The 19595-nt window shown below is 35.9% G+C and overlaps 2 protein-coding genes and 1 long non-coding RNA gene across 5 annotated transcripts in view; 1 reads left to right on the forward strand and 2 right to left on the reverse strand.

Moving 5' to 3' along the window:
- Positions 1–19595, forward strand: part of LOC147843476 (uncharacterized) — a 756120-nt gene that overhangs the window by 540824 nt on the left and 195701 nt on the right. The window lies entirely within an intron of this gene.
- Positions 848–10004, reverse strand: si:dkey-43k4.3. The gene is given in 7 exon segments (NM_001326600.2): positions 848–2455; positions 3594–3694; positions 6280–6408; positions 9123–9296; positions 9384–9446; positions 9810–9887; positions 9977–10004. Coding segments are annotated over 6 exon segments (669 nt in total). The 5' UTR covers positions 9886–9887; positions 9977–10004; the 3' UTR covers positions 848–2329.
- Positions 12695–19595, reverse strand: part of ppp1r12c (protein phosphatase 1, regulatory subunit 12C) — a 30169-nt gene continuing 23268 nt past the window's right edge. For 2 of the 3 annotated variants that reach the window (XM_087255954.1, XM_087255955.1), the window contains one exon: positions 12695–14239. In XM_087255954.1, coding sequence (XP_087112080.1) covers positions 14153–14239 — 87 coding nt within the window. In that variant the 3' untranslated portion in view covers positions 12695–14152. 3 annotated transcript variants of the gene reach the window in all.

Raw genomic sequence — 19595 nt, forward strand, 5'->3', positions numbered from 1 at the left:
TTTTCTAGGCATGCAAAACATATTGGCTTGCTTTCAGAAATAATATGCCAATATAAAGTGCGTTTTTCCTTAAAACGGGCAAAATGATCTGCCAATGGGTTAAGCAAAATAATCTTGTTTTTTACTTTTGACATAAAATCAGAATCAGTTTTATTGCCAAGTGTGCTTCACACTCACAAAAAGAATTTGTTTTGGCGACAAAAGCTTCCAGTGTACATAAAGTCACAAGTAACAACACAAAATAAATATTAAAAAATAAATAAATTAAGACGATGAGCATTAAACAGAGATGCAGTTAGTCGAGAAATCTGGATGTTGAATTGTACGTACAGATTTGTTATAAATATACATGTTATACGGTGCAATGTACAAATGCGATTGGGGAAAGTATTGCATTGTATATTGATATAAGGTGCTGTGTACAAGTGTGTATGAAAAAGAATTGCACATATTTATTGCACAGTTGGGGAATATTTAACTGTTTATAAGGTAGATGGCCAGAGGAAAGAAACTTGTCCTGTGTTTGGCTGTTTTTGTGCTTGATGCTCTGTAGCACGACCAGATGGTAACAGTTCAAACAGGTAGTGTGCTGGGTGCGAGGCGTCCAGAGGGATTTTGCAAGCCCTTTTACTTACTCTGGAAGAATGAGATTATTTTGCTTACCCCATTGGCAGATTATTTTGCATGTTTAAAGGAAAAACTCACTTCATATTGGTATATTATTTCTGAAAACAAGACGATATGTTTTGCTTGTCTAGAAAATGCTTCTTGATTTAAGCATTTTTAGATATTTGTACTACAAACAAGACAAAAAATCTAAGTAAGAAAAGCATTTTTTTTTTTTTTTGCAGTGGTGTATGTACAACTCTGCCAAAGAAGAGAAGTCATTTCTCACCCATAGTTTTAAGTTATTGTTCTTGTGAATTTATTTACACTGTTATTTGTGAAGTTATTTACATACCTATCATGTCCTTTTGTGATTAAATATTGTTTTAGACTAAATGTAATCAAATTATGTAAGGCTAAAGACGTTAGAATCAACATTAAGAAGATAACCTGAAATTGAAGTAATTGTTGTATTGTGTGACTTTGCTTTAATTTCCGGTTAGCTAACAACTTACTGTCGCCTGTTTTTCACAATATTTTTCACACGAAATTACAAAACACCTAGAATTAACTCCTAAAACCAACATTTGGTGACTGAGCTACCAGTGTATGATTGTATATATTCATTGAACTTATGAGCAGCTGGTGCATCCCTACTCTGGTCAATACTTTTATATACACTTTCATTTTAGAAGTGTGATCCATGATTAAGACACTGCCTGGCTTTAAAACAAAATGCATACTCTGATGATATAATAGCCAAGCATTGAATATAGTTTGCATTTGTTATGATAATGATTCAGCAAACGTTTGCACGTTTGGCCAATTAAGACAATTTTGACTTGAGAGACAGGCCACTCTGTAAACTCCCAACACATTTCAGAAATTTTCAATGGGTTAAGGTCTGTGGTTAACATAATATGGCACAACACAACATGCCAAAAACATATTTAACACCACAATTATGATTCAATCCCACACTCTCAAGTGTTTGCTCATAACTGAAAAAGTGAACGATGTAAAGAGTGTAATTGTATTTAAAGGCATAATTGTTCACATTAAAGCAAAATCTGCATATTCAGGATGTCATTGTAAAAAAGATTTAACTTACTAAAATGTTTAAGAAAATCATCAAACCTTTCATCAAACAAAATTAGGCTAAAGATTTCTCAATTTGACTAGCTTTTAACACAGCAGCATTAGTGAGGTGTTAAAGTGATCAGATTAAAATGAATCTAAAACCCTTTAATAAAAAAGACATTGCATTTAAAACAATACACAGATAAAAAAAAAACAGACATGTAGGCACGTTTTTAATGTTATGTAATAACAAATAGTCCTCACTCGAGCAAGACATTATGCAATATTACATTTCAGTAATGTTGAAATGGTTTATTTTTTACTGTAGAATGTTAGATGTTGTGTGTTGAGCCTTAATCTCTGTTAACTCTATCAGGATTGTATTTCTGAAGCAGTGCCTTTAGTGTGTTTAATTTATGCACATGTCCTCAGTGACTATTAAGTGTCTATAAATATTTTGCTTACATTTTAGTTTGTCATCTGCAGCTATTTGGGTGTTTAATTGTATTTATCAGTTTTCAGTATGGTGCTTTTAATAGTCTGTGCTTATAGAATGGAGGACATAAAAAATAAAACAATTTAAATACTTAAAAACCAGAGTTTCAGGATTTTTTTAATGCTCATACTAACTGACATTATAGCACTAACTTATATTTTCTCTAAATTCTCCATATGTCTCTTTACTTCGTTGTTCCTCTTTTCCAGTTAGCTGTGGGGTCCTTAGTTCTTCACTGCGTTTCTTGTCGATCTCTTCAAGCTCACAGATTTTCTGTTAGTAAATAAGTTAGTTAACAACATATAAACAGAATATAAATTTAAAAATATGGTTCCTTTATTGTTGTTCCATAAAACATGTACAGTTGAAACCAGAAGTTTACATACACTCTAAAAAAAGGAACATAAACCATTTTTTAAAAATCTAATGGTAAATCATACTAAAAGTTTACTATTTTAGGTCAATTAGGATTACCTAAATGATTTACATTTGCAAAATGCCAGACTGATGAGAGCATTTCTTTTTTTATTATTATAATTAATTTCAAGACATTTTACAAACATTTCCTTGGTATTTTTTAGCTTTGCTTCTAAACTGTATAACTTTGGTCAAATGTTTTGGTTATCCTTCCACAAGCTTCTCACATTAGTTTGAAGGAATTTTGGCCCATTACTCTTTACAGCATTGATGTAACTGAGTCAGACTGCTTGCACAAGCTTTTTCAATTCTGCCCACAAATTTTCTATAGGATTGAGATCAGGGCTTTATGATGGCCACTCCAAAACATTCACTCTGTTGTCCTTGAAGCACATTTAACAAACATTTGGCAGTATGCTTAGGGTCATGGTCTGTTTGGAAGACCCATTTGTGGCCAAGTTTTAATTTCCTGGCTGATGTTTTGAGATGTTGCTTAAGTATTTCTACATAATGTTCTTTCTTCATGATGCCATCTACGCTTTGAAGTGGACCAGTCCCTCCTGCAGCAAAGCAGCCCCACAACATGATGCAGCCGTGCCCATACTTCACAGTTGGGATGGTGTTCCTAGGCTTGTAAGCTTTCCCCTTTTTCCTTCAAATGTAACACTGGTCATTATGGCCAAACAGTTCAATCTTAGTTCCATCAGACCACAGGACGCCATTTAGCAAATTGTAATCTTTTTTTTTTTTTTTTTTTGTGATTCTTGCTTGTTGATTTTCCCATGTTGTCACACAAGGAAGCAGTGTGTTTGAGGTTTACTTTAAATACTATTCTACTATACTATAATACTATTCTGCCTTTTTATACAGTGTTTGTAAACTTCTGGTTTCAACTGTATACAGTACATTTCTAATTTCTCAGGTTTTTTAGCTCATACAGTAAGTGCAGTCACAATTAAACCAATTTTATGATAGTATTTGCTGTTTATCTTACCTGGGAAATTTCTGTGTTAATGAGCTGCTGGTACTGGTGACCTTTTCCCAATGACATCATCTCCTCTAAAAATTGCCTCCTGTCCTCAATCTCATCCAGAACTGTTGGTAAGAAATGTCTTTAAATACATATATATTCATGTGTGTGTGAATGCACATATAAGCCACTATAATATACACCTGTTCAACTGCTCATTAACACAAATTTCTAATCAGCCAAACACATCAGAGCAACTCAATGGATTTAGGCATGTAGACATGGTCAAGGCAATCTGCTGCAGTTCAAACCGAGCATTTAAATGAGGAAGAAAGGTCATTTAAGTGACTTTGATAGTGGCATAGTAGCTTGTGCCAGACAGGCTGCACAACTGTCTCTAGGGTTTACAGAGAATGGTCTGAAAAATAGGAAATCTCCAGTGAGCAGCCGTTCTGTGGGCGCAAATGCCTTGTTGATGCCAGAGGTCAGAGGAGAATGGCCAGACTGATTCAAACTGATATAAAAGCAACAGTAACTCAAATAACCACTTGTTACAACCGAGGTATGCAGAAGAGCATCTCTGAGCTCACAAAATGTTGAACCTTGAAGTGGATAAAGACCACACTGGCTGCCCCTTCTGTCTGCTAAGAACAGGAAACTGAAGCTACATTTTACACAGGCTTACCAAAATTGGACAACAGAAGATTGGAAAATAGATTCCTGGTCTGATGAGTCTCGATTTCTGCAGCGACATTCAGTTGGTAGGGTAAGAATTTGGCGACAGCAATATTTAAGCACGGATCCATCCTGCCTTGTATCAACTGCATGGTGCTGGTGGTGTAATGGTGTGGGGGATATTTTCTTAGCACAATTTTTGCCCATTAGTAGCAATTGAGCATTGTGTCAATGCCACAGCCTACCTGAGCATTGTTGCTGACCATGTCCATTCCTTTATGACCACAGTGTACCCATCTTCTGATGGCTACTTCCAGCTGGATAATGTGCCCTGTCATAAAGTGTGAATCATCTCAAACTGGTTTCTTGAACATGATAATGAGTTCACTGCACTCAAATTGCCTCCACAGTCATCAGATCTCAATCCAACTGAGCACCTTACGGATGTGGTGGAAGAAGAAATTCGCATCATAGATGCGTAGCTGACAAATTTGCCACAACTGCGTGATGCTATCATGTCAATATGGACTAAAATCTCTGAGGAATAATTCCAGTACCTTGTTAAATCTTGAAGAATTTAGGCAGTACTGAAGGTAAAAGGATTCAACCCAGTACTAGTAAGGTGTAATTAACAAAGTGGCAAGTGAGTCTATGTACATACATGCATATATATAAATTCATGTAATGCTTTAATTAGATTAGTGGGACAAATGCCATCTGACCCAAATAAATTGATTTTGGTTGAATTGCTTTCATTACTAAATGTGAACTTTGAAGCAGTTATCTGTTCACACACATTAATGCTTTTCAATCACCTCAGAGTGGGCTAACAGTTTGAATTACATTAAGACACTCCATGCCGAACTACACAGTGTTGAACTGATTGCCACTGAGATTCTCTGCATTATCTTGTTCTTTTGTGAATTCTTTTTGTGTGACTTTTTTGCTACATTTGAATGAGTTGGTGTCATGGTAATAATGCAATATTCTAGAAATCACACAATTGGAATAGCCAACTTCTCTTCTCCTTTGGCTGAAAGCGTTTCTTTTGTGGACAAAACTGGACAACCTGCTGTCAGAGACTTAGGGCCTATTCACACTATGCCATCCGTACCATGCCCAGGCCTGTTTCTCGGATCGTTTGAGAAGTGTGAGTGCGTTGAATCGGGCTCAGCACGGTTCACTTGGCCGGCCCTGGCCTGGTTGGAGGAGGTGGGCCTGAGCACGGTTCACTTGGGCTTTGGCGCGGTACGTTTGTAGTGTGAGTGCGAAACGCGCCAAAGCCCGAAACTGAAAGCGTGACTTTTAAGGGACCGTTTCATATGGATTTATTAATCATTCTTACTGTTCAGTGAACGCAAACTGTCGTAGGTTACTAAGACGCAAACTCCTCACTGCAGCACGAAGGCATGATGATTATGAGCACCAAAAGTGGCGGTTCTGTTCGGCGAAATATCTGACTGCGTGTCACTGCATCCTTAAGGACTGTTTGGCGAAATATTTGACTGCATGTCACTGCATATCAAACTACTGACACGATTTAACTAGAGAAATGTCCACTGTGCTGCTGGGTGAGAGCGCTTCTCACTGCACAGCGCAGCATTGATGACGTAAGCGTGCCGAGGCCCGATTGTGGTGTGATTGCGGGTCGTCGAGGGAGACGGGAGGGGGGACAAACGTGCTTTAGCCCGGTTCGAGGCAACTGTACCTAGTGTGAGTACGGCCTTACAGTCACTCTAGAATGGCTCAATAGTGAAAAGTCAGTAAAACACATTGTAAATTAAGCTGGCAGTTAAATAGGCTTTGTAAAACAATTATAGAACTGCTCTTTTACTCTTGTTAGAATGACTTCAAATAGGACTACGCAGAGACCTTGATATTTAGGAATGTACAGGTTGTTTTTTAGTTTTGATCTCCACTCTACAACCAACCCAAAGCATTACTTTTCAATATTTTAATATATATATTTTTACAATTGAAATGTGCACATAAGGCACTAATACAAGATGAATTCAAATGAATGACTGTTTCTCACCTTCCTGAAACCTGTCTACCGGTTGCTCTCTTCTCTCTGTGGATTCTCTTAGGGAGTGAGTTGGCCCAGCATCCTTTTGACCAGTAGAAAGAAGATTTTGTAGCTGTCTCTTTTCCTTCTCTAGATCCCCTAAAAATTGAGAGGTATTAACACAAGATAATGGAAATGTCTTCAGGCCCGTAGCCAGCCTGGTAAAGGGGTGGTTATTTTTTCTTATAATATGGACTCTTTTGCAGCTATTAGCCTAATTTTCTATTTAATTATGAGGTTTAAATACTTTTTGAGCGCTATCTTTAGCTAGACTAGCTTGTCCAATGGTCATCAACCACACTTTTTGATGTACAAAAAAACCTTTTTCTAAAGATTTAGAAGAGCAAAACATAAGAATATTACTTATTGTTCAAATACAAATATATTACATCACATATCATTAGAAAAAAGGATGCTGTTCAAGTTTTAAAATAAAAACTAGCCTATTGCCAGTTATTAGGTAAACAAAAATTTGCAAGCACATTCAACTTTCTTCAGTCACACTGAATCAGTAGCCAAAAGAAGATCCTGCTTGGTCTTAAAGCCTTTGATGGATTATTTTCACAATTCATTATGGCAAAGCAGTCAAAATAAGACATGAGCTTGTGTGTGGGGGACAAATTTTGGACCTTTGTGTGAGAGGTGGGTCTTTCGAACCACCCGAATCCCCCCTGGCTACGGGACTGGGGCCCGTTTCAGAAAGGAGGTTAAGTGAAAACTCAAGACTATTTTAACCCTGGAATGAGAGAAACTCTGGGTTTTTCATTTTAAAATGGCAGATTTGTAAAACTGGAGAAAGTCTGGTAAGTCAGAGTAAGTCAAGCCTGTTTTTGAAAGAGAGGTAACTTTAACTCAGAGTCAGTTACTGTGGTAACTTACTTCGTGAACCTAACCTGGTCAGGAGCAGGTTTGATTATATAAACTCTGAGTTTCTGTCGGTCTCCTCCCCGTTTTTAAAGACAAAGCGGTATTTCTCGCCTCAGCCTTACATTTCCACCCATCTATTTTAATTCTCATTTTGGAGATGCACATATAAATGATTGATGGAAACGTCATGATGCACATAACTTTTGAAAATACGCCTAAAAATGTGCATAAATGAGTAGGATAAACTTTTATTTGATAAGAAAAAATGTGCATAAACTACGATGAACAAATCACAAGTACTACAGTATGTGCATTAAAAAAGGTTTGTTAAAAGAGACCATATGATGATGAAAATGTGTGTGAATAGACAAACCAGCAGGCTGAGCACACTATAACACGTATTAAATGTTGTTTTGGTCATTTATTCTAAAACGTCTTAACCATTTCAGTAATAATGTTATCATATTATTAATGACCTGCAGAGTGTCAAGAGCGTCTGTTCTCCGAGTTTCATGGCTTCAAACTCCACCACGTGTTCATTGTGTGTCAGCATTGTCTTCTGAGGCGCAAGTACATTTATTAGATAAAGCAAAGATTGACGCAGCTTCTACCGCTGTAAATTCTGTTTTTACTGTTTATATTTGGCACCCGTTAAATCAGGAAGTGACGATTTTGTTCTCTTTGATTCTTGGATGGAAACGCTGCTTTATTACCACATCTTTTATGCGTTATTCCAGTTTTGCACATACATTTAATTAATATATTTGGATGGAAACATAGCTATTGCCTACATTTCAGTCACACAAAGAACAAAGTCACGTACGAGAATGGCTTGTCTTTTTTAATAAATAATTAGCTTAAATTCACTGACCTTTGACAGGGACATGTACTGTTTCTAGATTAATGGGATTACTATTCATTCTAAAAACTATTCTTTAGTTCTGCTTACATTCTAAATGTCATATCAACCTCTATCACTTGATCAATAAAAAGGCAGACACACAAGTGCACTTTTACATCTATTAAAACTTATCAATGTGTATAAAAGTGGGAACGTGTCTAAAAATTTTATAAACGCCACACATAACATTACTTATTATATTATACTTCAATATTTAAATACTTTAAATGTAAAATTACGCATTAACATGAGCAGCTGTTTTCCCATGCTAACTGCCTCTGTTTCACGGATGCAGTGGTGTTGCTTTTTAAAGTGTATGGTCATATTTGCTATAACTTTGCATGAGCACATCAAGTTCAGCTGGAGAAAGAAATGCCGATCTCTTTTTTCAGATGTTGCCATGGTCACTCGTAATATCTGTGCTCCATTGATGATGCATTTTTATAGTCACGGTGTGCACGCTTAACTCGGAGTTGCTCTACTCAAAGTTGATTGACCCAACTCAGATCCACTATTCTGAAACCGAATGAGTTTTTAATCTCTCTGTAAATCAACTCAGAGTTCAAGTTTAAACACTAAGTTAGTTTAACTTACTAAAACAGGCCCCTGTTTCTTGTAAAGTGTGTTAATATTTATGCATTTTGAAATATACTAAACACAGACATACCAAAAATGCCACATTAGGAAGGCCCTTTCTTTTGGGACATACGACACAATCACTGATCAAGTTTTAGCTTTGTTCAGGCTGCACTATTGTAATCCTCTGTTGACAGGCCTTTTGGCCATAGTTATTCAGTGGAAGCACCAAAACTACTTATTTTAATAAGCCCAAATGAACATTACATACATAGTTAGCAAACTTAGCCACTAAAATTTCCTTGCTCTGTTAAAAATCATTTGGAAATATTTTAAAAAGAAAAAAAAATCAAAGGGGACTGTATGAAATTTGATTCTACTTTAAAATAAGGTAAAAGTACATGTTATACAAGATGTGGAGTTTGACCCTTTCTTCCCTGCTGTTTTTGTTTTGTTTTTTTGCACTTACGAGCTGCACTAGGCAAAAATTGCTCTCGTTTGTAATTATCTCCAGCACGACATCTTTCTGCACTGCGCTTCTGCTGCTGTCCTACCAGTGTCCCCACTCTTGTAACTCTGGTCTCTGAAGGAGTATGTGGCTCAAGTGGACTGGAATAAAAGGTTATTGGAAGAGCCCCTCCATCTGCTCAGACAGAAAATAGACATAAAGCATAAGCTCCACCTGTCAGTATTATATTGGACAATATTATAAAATGACACCTGGACTCACTTTTTAGCTTATTATTGATCTGTCTCTGTTGAAAATCCGTTAGACGAGATTCTTGCATCATTACTGCAATGAAATAAGTACAAATTCACTAATGGAGTCAATAATAATAATAATGGTAATAAAAAAGAGTGTTTCCTGTTGAAAAACACAATACAAGTCATCAAAAAAGATTGTTTCCAGCAAACGTTACAAATGTTTTTGTTTTCTTTTTGTTTTTGCGACATGTTCCTTAAAGTTTTTTGATTTTAACGTGCCACCGAATCCAAAAAAACAAAACAGCTATAGACTCACAAGAATAATAGTTTTTAAAAAAACGAATAAATAATTTCCATTATAATATAACTTAACCTTTAGATCCATTATAGATTCTAAATGTTTCTAGCCTAACAGTTATTGTTGTTTTCAGCAGGGTTGACATGCACACACATTGTATTAATTGTCGTGTGTCTGTTCTATACTGTGTGATTCCAGACTCCTTATCCTTTGATCGGCTGGCCATCATTCCTGAAAAACAAAAATACTTGCATGTCATTGAAAATTTATTTATAGTATTTTAGAACTCCACATACGACATACACACAAACACACGTTACCTCACGAGATCCTGTTTCAAACACCAGCAGCAGAGCGGTTGCTATGACAACCCACAAGACATACAACTGGATATTTAATCCAGCAAAGCAGGATGAAAAATGCTGATTAAACCGTTTTAAGAAAGTTTAGAGTTGCTTTCGAGAAGTCTGATCTAAATAATCTTCGACATGATTCATTGGTTTTATAAGGTTAACGTCAAATGTTCTCTCCATGTTCCTCATGTTATGACAGTATGACGTATTTCGGCGAATAGCCAATGAGAGCAGCACAATGACAGCAACAGCAACAAAATAATTTGGGGCTGTCTATATAATGTGTATTCATTAGTAACGTTAGTTATGCTATGCTATCTATGTCAAGTATATGTATATTTGTATAACTGAATTGAGTAGGAAAATGATAATGTTTTCTGTGGAACATTGTTAGCTTTACTGAATCAAACTGAGTTTTCACAAACAGATGAGGGGCCATACTGGACAAGATGCACAAAACCAGTTGAATTTCTACATCTTTTCTTGGCTCTTAAGTATTTTTATTCAGTTTATAAAATAAAAGAAATAAACATCAATATACCTTTGTAAAGTTGTCAGGGTGTTCCCAGTACTAACGTGTAGCTGGAAGGGCATCCATTGTGTAAAACATATTATGCTGGATAAGTTGGTGGTTCATTCCGCCGTGGCCAACCTTGATAAATAGAGGGACTAAGCCGAAAGAAAATGAATGAATAAGTCGTCAGGGTGGACTGGTCACTGTTCTTACATGATCCTGGTGTGTTTATGAAGCTTTAAGATCAGTCGTGTAGGGTCTATTGCCATAGTGTCTATTTCTTTGTTTTTACACTGAGAAGCAAGGTTATTTTAACAGTTTTTTTTTTTTTTTTTTTTTTTGCTGCAGAAAAGAATGATTTAGTTTCCAAATAAATTACACATGATTCAAATTATCTGCTCATTCATAGAAACCCCATGATTTGAAATGTGTGGATCAATTCATCCAAAATTCTAAAAATAAATAAATAAATAAAAAGACTCCAGCATGACCATACACGTGGCCATTACTTTGACATTTTACTATTAATTTGAATAGAAACTTTACTACTAATAATGATCATGTGACCAGGAATGGCAAGTCGTCAAGTTTCATTTGGAAGCTATTTGTTTTCACACAAATTATCATCAAGAGTTTCATGCAAATGACTTTAGATGGGAAATTATTATTTACAGTGCATCCGGAAAAAGTATTCATTGCGCTTGACTTTTTCAACATTTTTTAAATGTTACAGCCTTATTCCAAAATATATTAAATTCATTTATTTCCTCAAATTCTACACACAATATACCCATAATGACAATGTGAAAAAAGGTTTTTTGAAATTGTTGCAAATTTATTAAAAATAAAAAACCTGAAAAAACAAATCACATGTACATAAGTATTCACAGCCTTTGCCGTGAAGCTCTAAATTGAGCTCAGGTACATTCTGTTTCCACTGATCATTCTTGAGATGTTTCAGCAGCTTACTTTGAGTTCACCTGTGGTAAATTCAGACAATTCCTGTCTATATAAGGTCCCAGGGTTGAGAGTGCATGCCAAAGTGCAAACCAAAAAAGAAGACAAAGGAATTGTCTGTAGACCTACAAGGCACAAGGCTGGGAAAGGTTACAGAAAACTTTCTGCTGCTCTGTAAGTTCCAATGAGCACAGTGGCCTCCATCATCCGTAAGTGGAAGATGTTTGGAACCACCAGGACTCTTCCTTTTCCTATTTTCCTCTTCCATTTATTTGTAATAAATTTGCAACATTGTCAACAAATCTTTTTTTAAATAGTCATTATGGGGTATTGTGTGTAGAATTTTAGAGGAAATAAATGTATTTAATCCATTTTGAAATAAGGCTGTAACATAAAAAATTGTGGACAAAATGAAGCGCTATGAATACTTACTGAATGCACTGTATCTACACATATAAAACTAAAATAAGCACTTTCAAATGAGACAAAAGGCAATTTTTCCAAACAAACAAACAAAAAACTTTATTACAAAATATATATTATTAGCAACAATATTAACAGAAATAAATAAGAGATTGCGATCCTAAGCACAGCTAATGGGTGATTGGCACTACACGTATGTTAATATTCTATCAGGTGAAGACAAAGAGGAAATTATGATGTCAACAAGTTCTAAACTGGCCACAAAATGAGCCACATTTCTCTCTCAAAATTGCACAGGACACACAGTAGGAAATCTCTCTTCAGAATGGAAGTTACCCATCATGTATTGTCAGAAAAACAGATGGGATATATTTGAAACATTTATGTAATATAATTCTTGTAATTTTTATAGCTTTCTTTTCAGAGAAAATGTATACAAACTTTGTCCAATGCAATCGGAACTGGAGAAAAGGTGAATTGTCTTAAGAAGTTATTATTTCATATAGCCACTAATTTCTTTACAATAACAATATTTCACATTCAAGATACAAATATAAAATTACAGCAACACTTATAGCCACATTTTAAATTTGTAGAACAAAAGTCCTAAAAGTCCTGCGATGTAAAACGTAAGGAATCATATTCTCAAATTTGACAAGGAACCACACGTTTGTCTACTACTAAAAATCTCATTTCATTTTTATACCACTGCCACTAATAGAAAAGCAAACCCCTGCAAATAACGTCTAGCAAGCCTTTTATTTACGCGAGAGATAAAAGCAATGGATTACTTTATTGGCTGTTATGAAACCACTTGCATTGATCTTTATTGGTCAGAGAGAGCAACCGACTCATTAGTTTTTTTAAAGCGACAGAGATGACTTCTATTTATATAGAAAGGCACATTTTTGGCAAAATACACTTGCATGAACAAATGCTTAAATTCTGAAAGCAAAGATTGTAGGGGAAAACAAATAAACAGTGGTAAACTTTCCAAAGCTTTGACCTATGGTGCCAGTTTGGTTTAGGACAAAACTCACAGTCACAGTACAAAACACATTTGTGTCTCTTTCTAATAATAAAAAAAGAAAGAAAAAAAAAAGATTACAGCACTGGCAGAACACAAGAGCATCAAAATTCACCATATATAATATATTCATAAATATGCAACAACAAAGAAAAAGAGCAATTCTAATGCCTGTTTGGTCCAAAGAACAGTAGTCAGCTAAAGTACAGTGTTAATTCAGATACATACAGAGAAAAAGACACACTACTATAAACCTTCTACTGTCTCAAAAAAAGAGACCCCTGAGCAATGTCGTTACTGTTTGGCACATTTCTTTTTGTTTTTGTTATTTACCTAACGTAATAAGAAATATTAAAAGCATTTTAAGCTAAAATAATAATAGCATTGCCCAACTGACAACGCCATGGCATTAAAAAGCTCAATTTAAACATTTCTTAGTTCGGTAACACTGCAATTTCAGCAATAGGCATTTAACATATTAAATAATGCTTAACAGATCAGAAAGGTTTGTACATTCAAATATAAATGTATATGAAAATATATGAATTAAAATTCCAATTCAATTTTAATGTACATGAATCTGATCTGCTAACATTTCAGATCTATGGTCTGTAATATTATAGTTGTTAATGAACAATATCCTAATCTAGATTCTATGTATCTTACAATTCTGATGCATCTATCTTTGCAGATTTCTACCTGCTAAAAGGCAAAGCTCTTGCAATGGCGGTTGTCTCTAAGTGAAACTGAACAGTAAACCTGAACTGAAACTTCAAATGATCAATAACACTGTCATCAGTGCAGCCCAGTGTATTAAGGACACAATAATGAACTACTTTAGTGAGATGGCTAGCCTGCAGAATTTTAAGAAACATTAAAACTATAAAAAGCAGCAAGCGCATTGCACGAAATAAGTCAAAAACATTAAAAATGACACAAGAGCACCCTGAATAAGAGCTGAATGCCGTAATCTAAAACATATGAACAGCAGATAGTTCTAAAGTCATTACAAATTCCAGTTTTCGTCTAGATTGGAAGCTAAACAAGGCCTTATAATATGTACATATCCATATGAAGAACAGTAGTTTAATCTACCCCAGTCAGAGGCATACGTCCCAGAGATCATAGAGGGTGAGCAAAACGCTGTGCGGTTCTTTGGGCGGGTAGGGGGACAGGAACGTTCCCATGGAATTCAGGAAAACAATGTGAGGAACCCAGAGGTTCATTTAGACAGCTTACTAATGACACGAATGAGAGCTGCATTTTCATCCTTCAGTCTCTGGTTATCAGCACGCAAATCCACGAGCACCTAGGACAGAGAAACAGAGGTAGGTGAGCGGGCACACATGGCATCTGTAATATACAGTGCTCAGCATATACAAGTACACCTCTTACAAATCTATCTTTTGAATTCATATTTTAATAGGAAACTATACACTATTATATTTGTGCAAATACGTTAGTCAGTACTGATGCCAAATCTGGAGCAAATCTAACAAAATAACTTACGATAATGGTCCAAAAACTAGTACACCCAAATGTATATGTTATAGAAAAATATTAACAAAATTTAACAAAAATTTAGCTATTATATTTTTTGTAGATTGTATTTTTAATTTTATTTTTTTTTGTAATATTTGGCTTGAATTTAATCGTATTTTCGTTCAATTTCTAAATATGTTTGGAGACTACAATATATTTTAATAAATACATCTGTTTAATGAATCTGTTATGTTTAAATGCACCAAAATGCATTGCCTATAGCACAGGTTTTAAACTCAGTTCCAAAATGGCCGCAGCTCTGCACAGTTTAGTTCCAACCCTAATTAAACACACCTGATCAAACTAATTGAGTCCTTCAGGCTTGTTTGAAACCTACAGGTAAGTGTGTTGGAGCAGGGTTGGAACTAAACTGTGCAGGGCTTCGGCCCTCCAGGAATTGAGTTTGACACCCCTGGCCTATAGTCACTAAGAAATGGATTAAAATATTAATTTTCCCAAAGTAAAGTGTACTCGATTATGCTGAGCACTGTACTTTGTAAAAGGCTCTATGGATTTGGCATGACCATCATTTTCAATTTTTCTGCACAACATCCCACCATCTTGCATGTTTGTTCTTCGAGTTGTTAATGATGGGTCATTGCGTTTTTAGCTAATTAAAAAGTAATCCTAGATCTGCCTAACTAATCTCGAAATCCATCTTTTCTACAAATCTCAACAGATTATCACATAACAAAATAAAAAAGGACTTTTTTTTAAGCTGCACTCATACAATAATAAAGGTGTCAGTGTGCAACACTTAAGCCTCACAATTTAGTAAAGACAAAACAACATTTTGTTATGTGTTCATAATGCAGGGTAAAATAAAAATAGCTGTGCATTAAATGAAAAAGTTCACAGACTATTAGGAGTGTATGAATTGTAGAGTGCATATACAGGACACATAATGGACAGCTAATGGTTTTAGAGGTTAACTTTGAATCTTAAAAATCTGAATCTGTTGTGTGTCTAATTTCTTCCACTTACTCTCCAACATCCACTCTCTGCATTTTTTAAATGGTTTTGAAAACTAACTAGTGCTGGGGAAAAGAGTCAGCATGAGTTGATAATAAATATATACAGGGTTCATACACATTTTTACTACTAAAATTCATTGATTTTTCAAGGACTTTTAAGTCAATTTTCAAGACCTAATGTTTCATGTAATGTTACGTATACGTGGTAAATAACAAGAAAAACAATGCAAGTTCAAAGTTATTAGAGCATGTCATAAATCATGAAACAATCTATGTAGTTTAAATTAATCTTTATATATACATAAAATTTACTTCAGTAATGCTCACGACGCAGCACTAATGATGTGAGAGCATGAGTTTGGCCATGGACAGACAAGAAGACAACCAACCCATATTTAAGTATACAGATATAACTAATTTCCATGACTTTTCCAAAATTCTGTGGGTTTTTCAGGTTTTCCAAAACTTTTCCAGGACTGGAAAATGCCATGTCAAAAAATCCATGACTTTTCCATGTTTTTTTATGACCGTATGATCCCTGTATATAGCATATTTTCCAGAGTAAAGGTTGTGTTTATAAATGTGCCAATTATGTAGATAAGCGCTCATGTAAAAGACAGTGATGACCGCAAGTTTGTGATCATGTAACTGTTCCTTTCCTCTTATCATTTGACTGCATTTGTTAAAAAAAAAAAAAAAAGATTGAATATATAAAGGTGACAGTGCAGATTATGTTGAATCTGATAACGAGTGTAGCTCCAAAGCTAAGTTCAGACAGCATGATTTTATTCCCTGTTTTTGACTCGCCTACAGGTTTTGAGAAATAAAAAAAACACAGACAAATGCTCATTCATGTGAGTAACAATCACACAGTGTGAACTATCAAAGATGCAATCAGAGAGAATTGTTGATGAGTCGCCGACACCCATGAGATATTCAGCATGCTAAATATCAGGAGCTGTCGGTAATTTAAAATCATGCCATGTGAAATGTGTTCTAATTGAAAATAACATCGGCGATCACCTACAGCCAATGAGAGAGCAGCATCTACTTGTAGGGGTACCAGTAGGCTAGCAGGAGGTTGAGGAGAAGTTAAAAGCGCTTATTTTCCATTTATTTGGACCCAGGAAATGGAAGAAAAACGAGTGGAAATTTGGCAGGAGCACCCATGTTTTTATGAAGTGTCATCTGAGCAATATCACAACCGGGTAAAAAAAAGAAAAAATGTTTGAGAGAAATTGCTAATTCCCTCCAAAAGCCAGTAAACAAAATTCATTTTCTACCCCACTAAAGGCTTCTTTCATATTAAGTAGTTGATAACAAATAAAATAAATATACTACATATAAATATATTATAGATATACTACAAGACCTCGTGTTGTTTCCATGTAACTTCTCGCGTGTGTCTGTTTGTGAGACGTAGTTTGTGGACGGAGACAGCGCTTTCAGGGATTCTTGCTATTATAAAGTCATGTAGTGTGAACCCCCTGTCACTGATCCATCTGGCAGTGTAAACACAGCACCAACAGAATGCTAACCCCAGATAGTCATGCAGCATGAAAACATCTGTGACACGACTACTCTGAAAATCGTGCAGTCTGAACTTGCTGAACAGTGGCCCTCCTAGACAGAGTTGACACCCCGTCCAAATACACAATGCTTTTTATCGTGCGTCAGTACTGATTTGTCTTTTGCAAATAATTTAACATGTACTAAGTGCAGTTTATTTATAAACTAATTTCGAGATGATCAAGTGCTTATGATTGCTTGCTACTGGTCCCGCATGATTCAATCTATGATTCACCAATCAGACGATTCCTAAGCCACTATAAATACCCAAAGTACCCTAACAGCCATCTTCGTTTTGAAGAATCCCCCGTTCCATCCCTAATCCTCCTCCTTTCCTAGATAGGTGGCATGGTGGCCCAGTGGTTAGCACTGTTGCCTCACAGCAAGAGTGTCACTGGTCCTAGTCTTTACCAAGCCAGCCGACGTTTCTGTGCAGAGTTTACAAATTCTCCTCGTGCTCACGTAGGTTTCCCCCAGCTTCCCCGGTTTCCTCCCACTGTCCAAAAACATGCAACTTAAGTTAATTGACAAATAGACTCGCTCCTAGTAAGTAGTTATCTCTTAAGAGCAATCACTATCTGTTCATTAGCTACTACAGCAGTAGAGTTCTTGAGATCTACCTGAACTCGAGGATCTTATGAGCTTAGGGCTCTCTCCCGTAACAGCATGCCAAACAAGCTCTATAATAAATCATCAGCTAAGTGTGAACTCTTGAAGCATTTATATAATTGTATAAGAGACCTGTTATGCGCCTTTTTATTTTTTAAAATAAGTCTCTGAGGTTCCTAGATTGAAGTTTCAGCTCAAAATACCCCACTAATGATTTTTTTTAACTCTTTGTGACTGCTTCTTGTGTCGTTTAAGTGACTGTTGCTTTATGGCCTATTTCCACTGAGTGGTACAGTATGGTACGGCTTAGTTTAGTAAGCTTTTATGACCGTTTCCACTGTCAAAAGGGTTACCTAAAAGCGAACCGTAACGTACCTCTTTTTGGTCACCCTTTGCAAAGGGTACCTAGCACAGCAAAAGGGTACCAAAAAGGGGAGCTAGACGCACAACTGAACGCTATTGGTTTACAGAGGTATGTCACTCACTCGTGGACAAGCCAGAATGAAAAAAAAGGAACCTGCCATGTTTTGAATATACAGCCGAGACATTACAGCGTAACAATAAATACATATAATAACCAGCCATGGTCAACCCGAGCTCAAACAAAACTTGTCGTTGTTCAACTAGCTCAAACAAAACTTTTCTCCAGAGAGCTCATGGGTGCATCTATATTTGAAATAACGAACTTCTTGAGCTGATGATAATAACGTGCGTGTGATTTTTGAAGTGCTTCTGACATCGATCTATTCATAAAGGGACAAACGAGACACTGACGCACAAAAAAAAAACATGTTTAATTATTATAATAGTCTTTTGGACAATTTGAACTCAGAATGACAGAATTACTCTTACAGAGGTTACATGTGCTGGTGAAGATTAAAGATACAGATGAGAGTTATGCACTGACTGGGCTATTTTTCGTATTTTTTTTTAACCTAAATAAGGACTAAATGTGCGATGTGTGTAGTTCTTCTGTAATTGGTATTGTATCTGAGACTGTAAGGGTCTGTATGTGCTAATAAATGTTCCATTTATTTATTTATTTCATATAATTGCAGACATTACAGAAAGCTATTTCACACCATCATTGATCTGCAGTTATAATAAAATCATGTTCATAGAAAGGTTAGTAATGAACATTTATATACACAAGTATTTATGTGTATAAAGCATCTGTTTTGTGAGAAGTGCTTCTCATATGATATGTGAACTGCCAGTACAGCTTTACTTTGACACTTTCTCAAGCGAGAATGACGTAGACTGAAACTTTGTCGTACACCACGCCCACTAAGAGTACCATTGGTACCCTTTTAGCAGTGGAAATGCAAGCCTGACAAAGTTGACCCACACTGACCTGTACCGTACTGTACCAATTAATCGAAACGGCCCATTAAATTCAAATGAGATTGTGCTCCCAGCCCCCTTTTTTTTTCTTTTTTTTTTTCAAAGTGGACGGAGCTACAAATGCTTATATTTCAAAACAGGATTAATGTTATTTCTTTGAAAAACTGAAAATGTCAAAAAAAGTTATAACATTTATAATGCCTCTTAGTCACTGACATTCTCTTTGGCACAAAAACTATAATGGCAGATGACTTAGGTCTGTCCATGTTAATGAGGGAGGGGCAGCACAGTGGCGCAGTGGGTAGCACTGCCGCCTCACAGCAAGAAGGTCGCTGTTAGAGACCAAGCTGGGTAATTTGGCATTTCTGTGTGGAGTTTGCATGTTCTCCCCGTGTTGGAGTTGGTTTCTTCCAAAGACATGCGCTATAGGCAAATTGGATAAGCTATATTGTCTGTAGTGTATGCGTGTATGTCCTGGTACTCCAGGTTAGGGATTGAGCATTGGGCTGACGACCCACCTCATAAAAATTAGATGTTACAAAAACACCAACATGGTGCAACTAAATATCAACTTCGATATAAACGGCCCTGGAACTAAGTAGTATGTTAATGAGGGAGAGGTCTCTT

Source organism: Danio rerio, chromosome 6, assembly GCF_052040795.2.
Source record: "Danio rerio strain M-AB ecotype USA chromosome 6, GRCz13ab, whole genome shotgun sequence".
In the NCBI taxonomy this organism is placed as follows: Eukaryota; Metazoa; Chordata; class Actinopteri; order Cypriniformes; family Danionidae; genus Danio; species Danio rerio.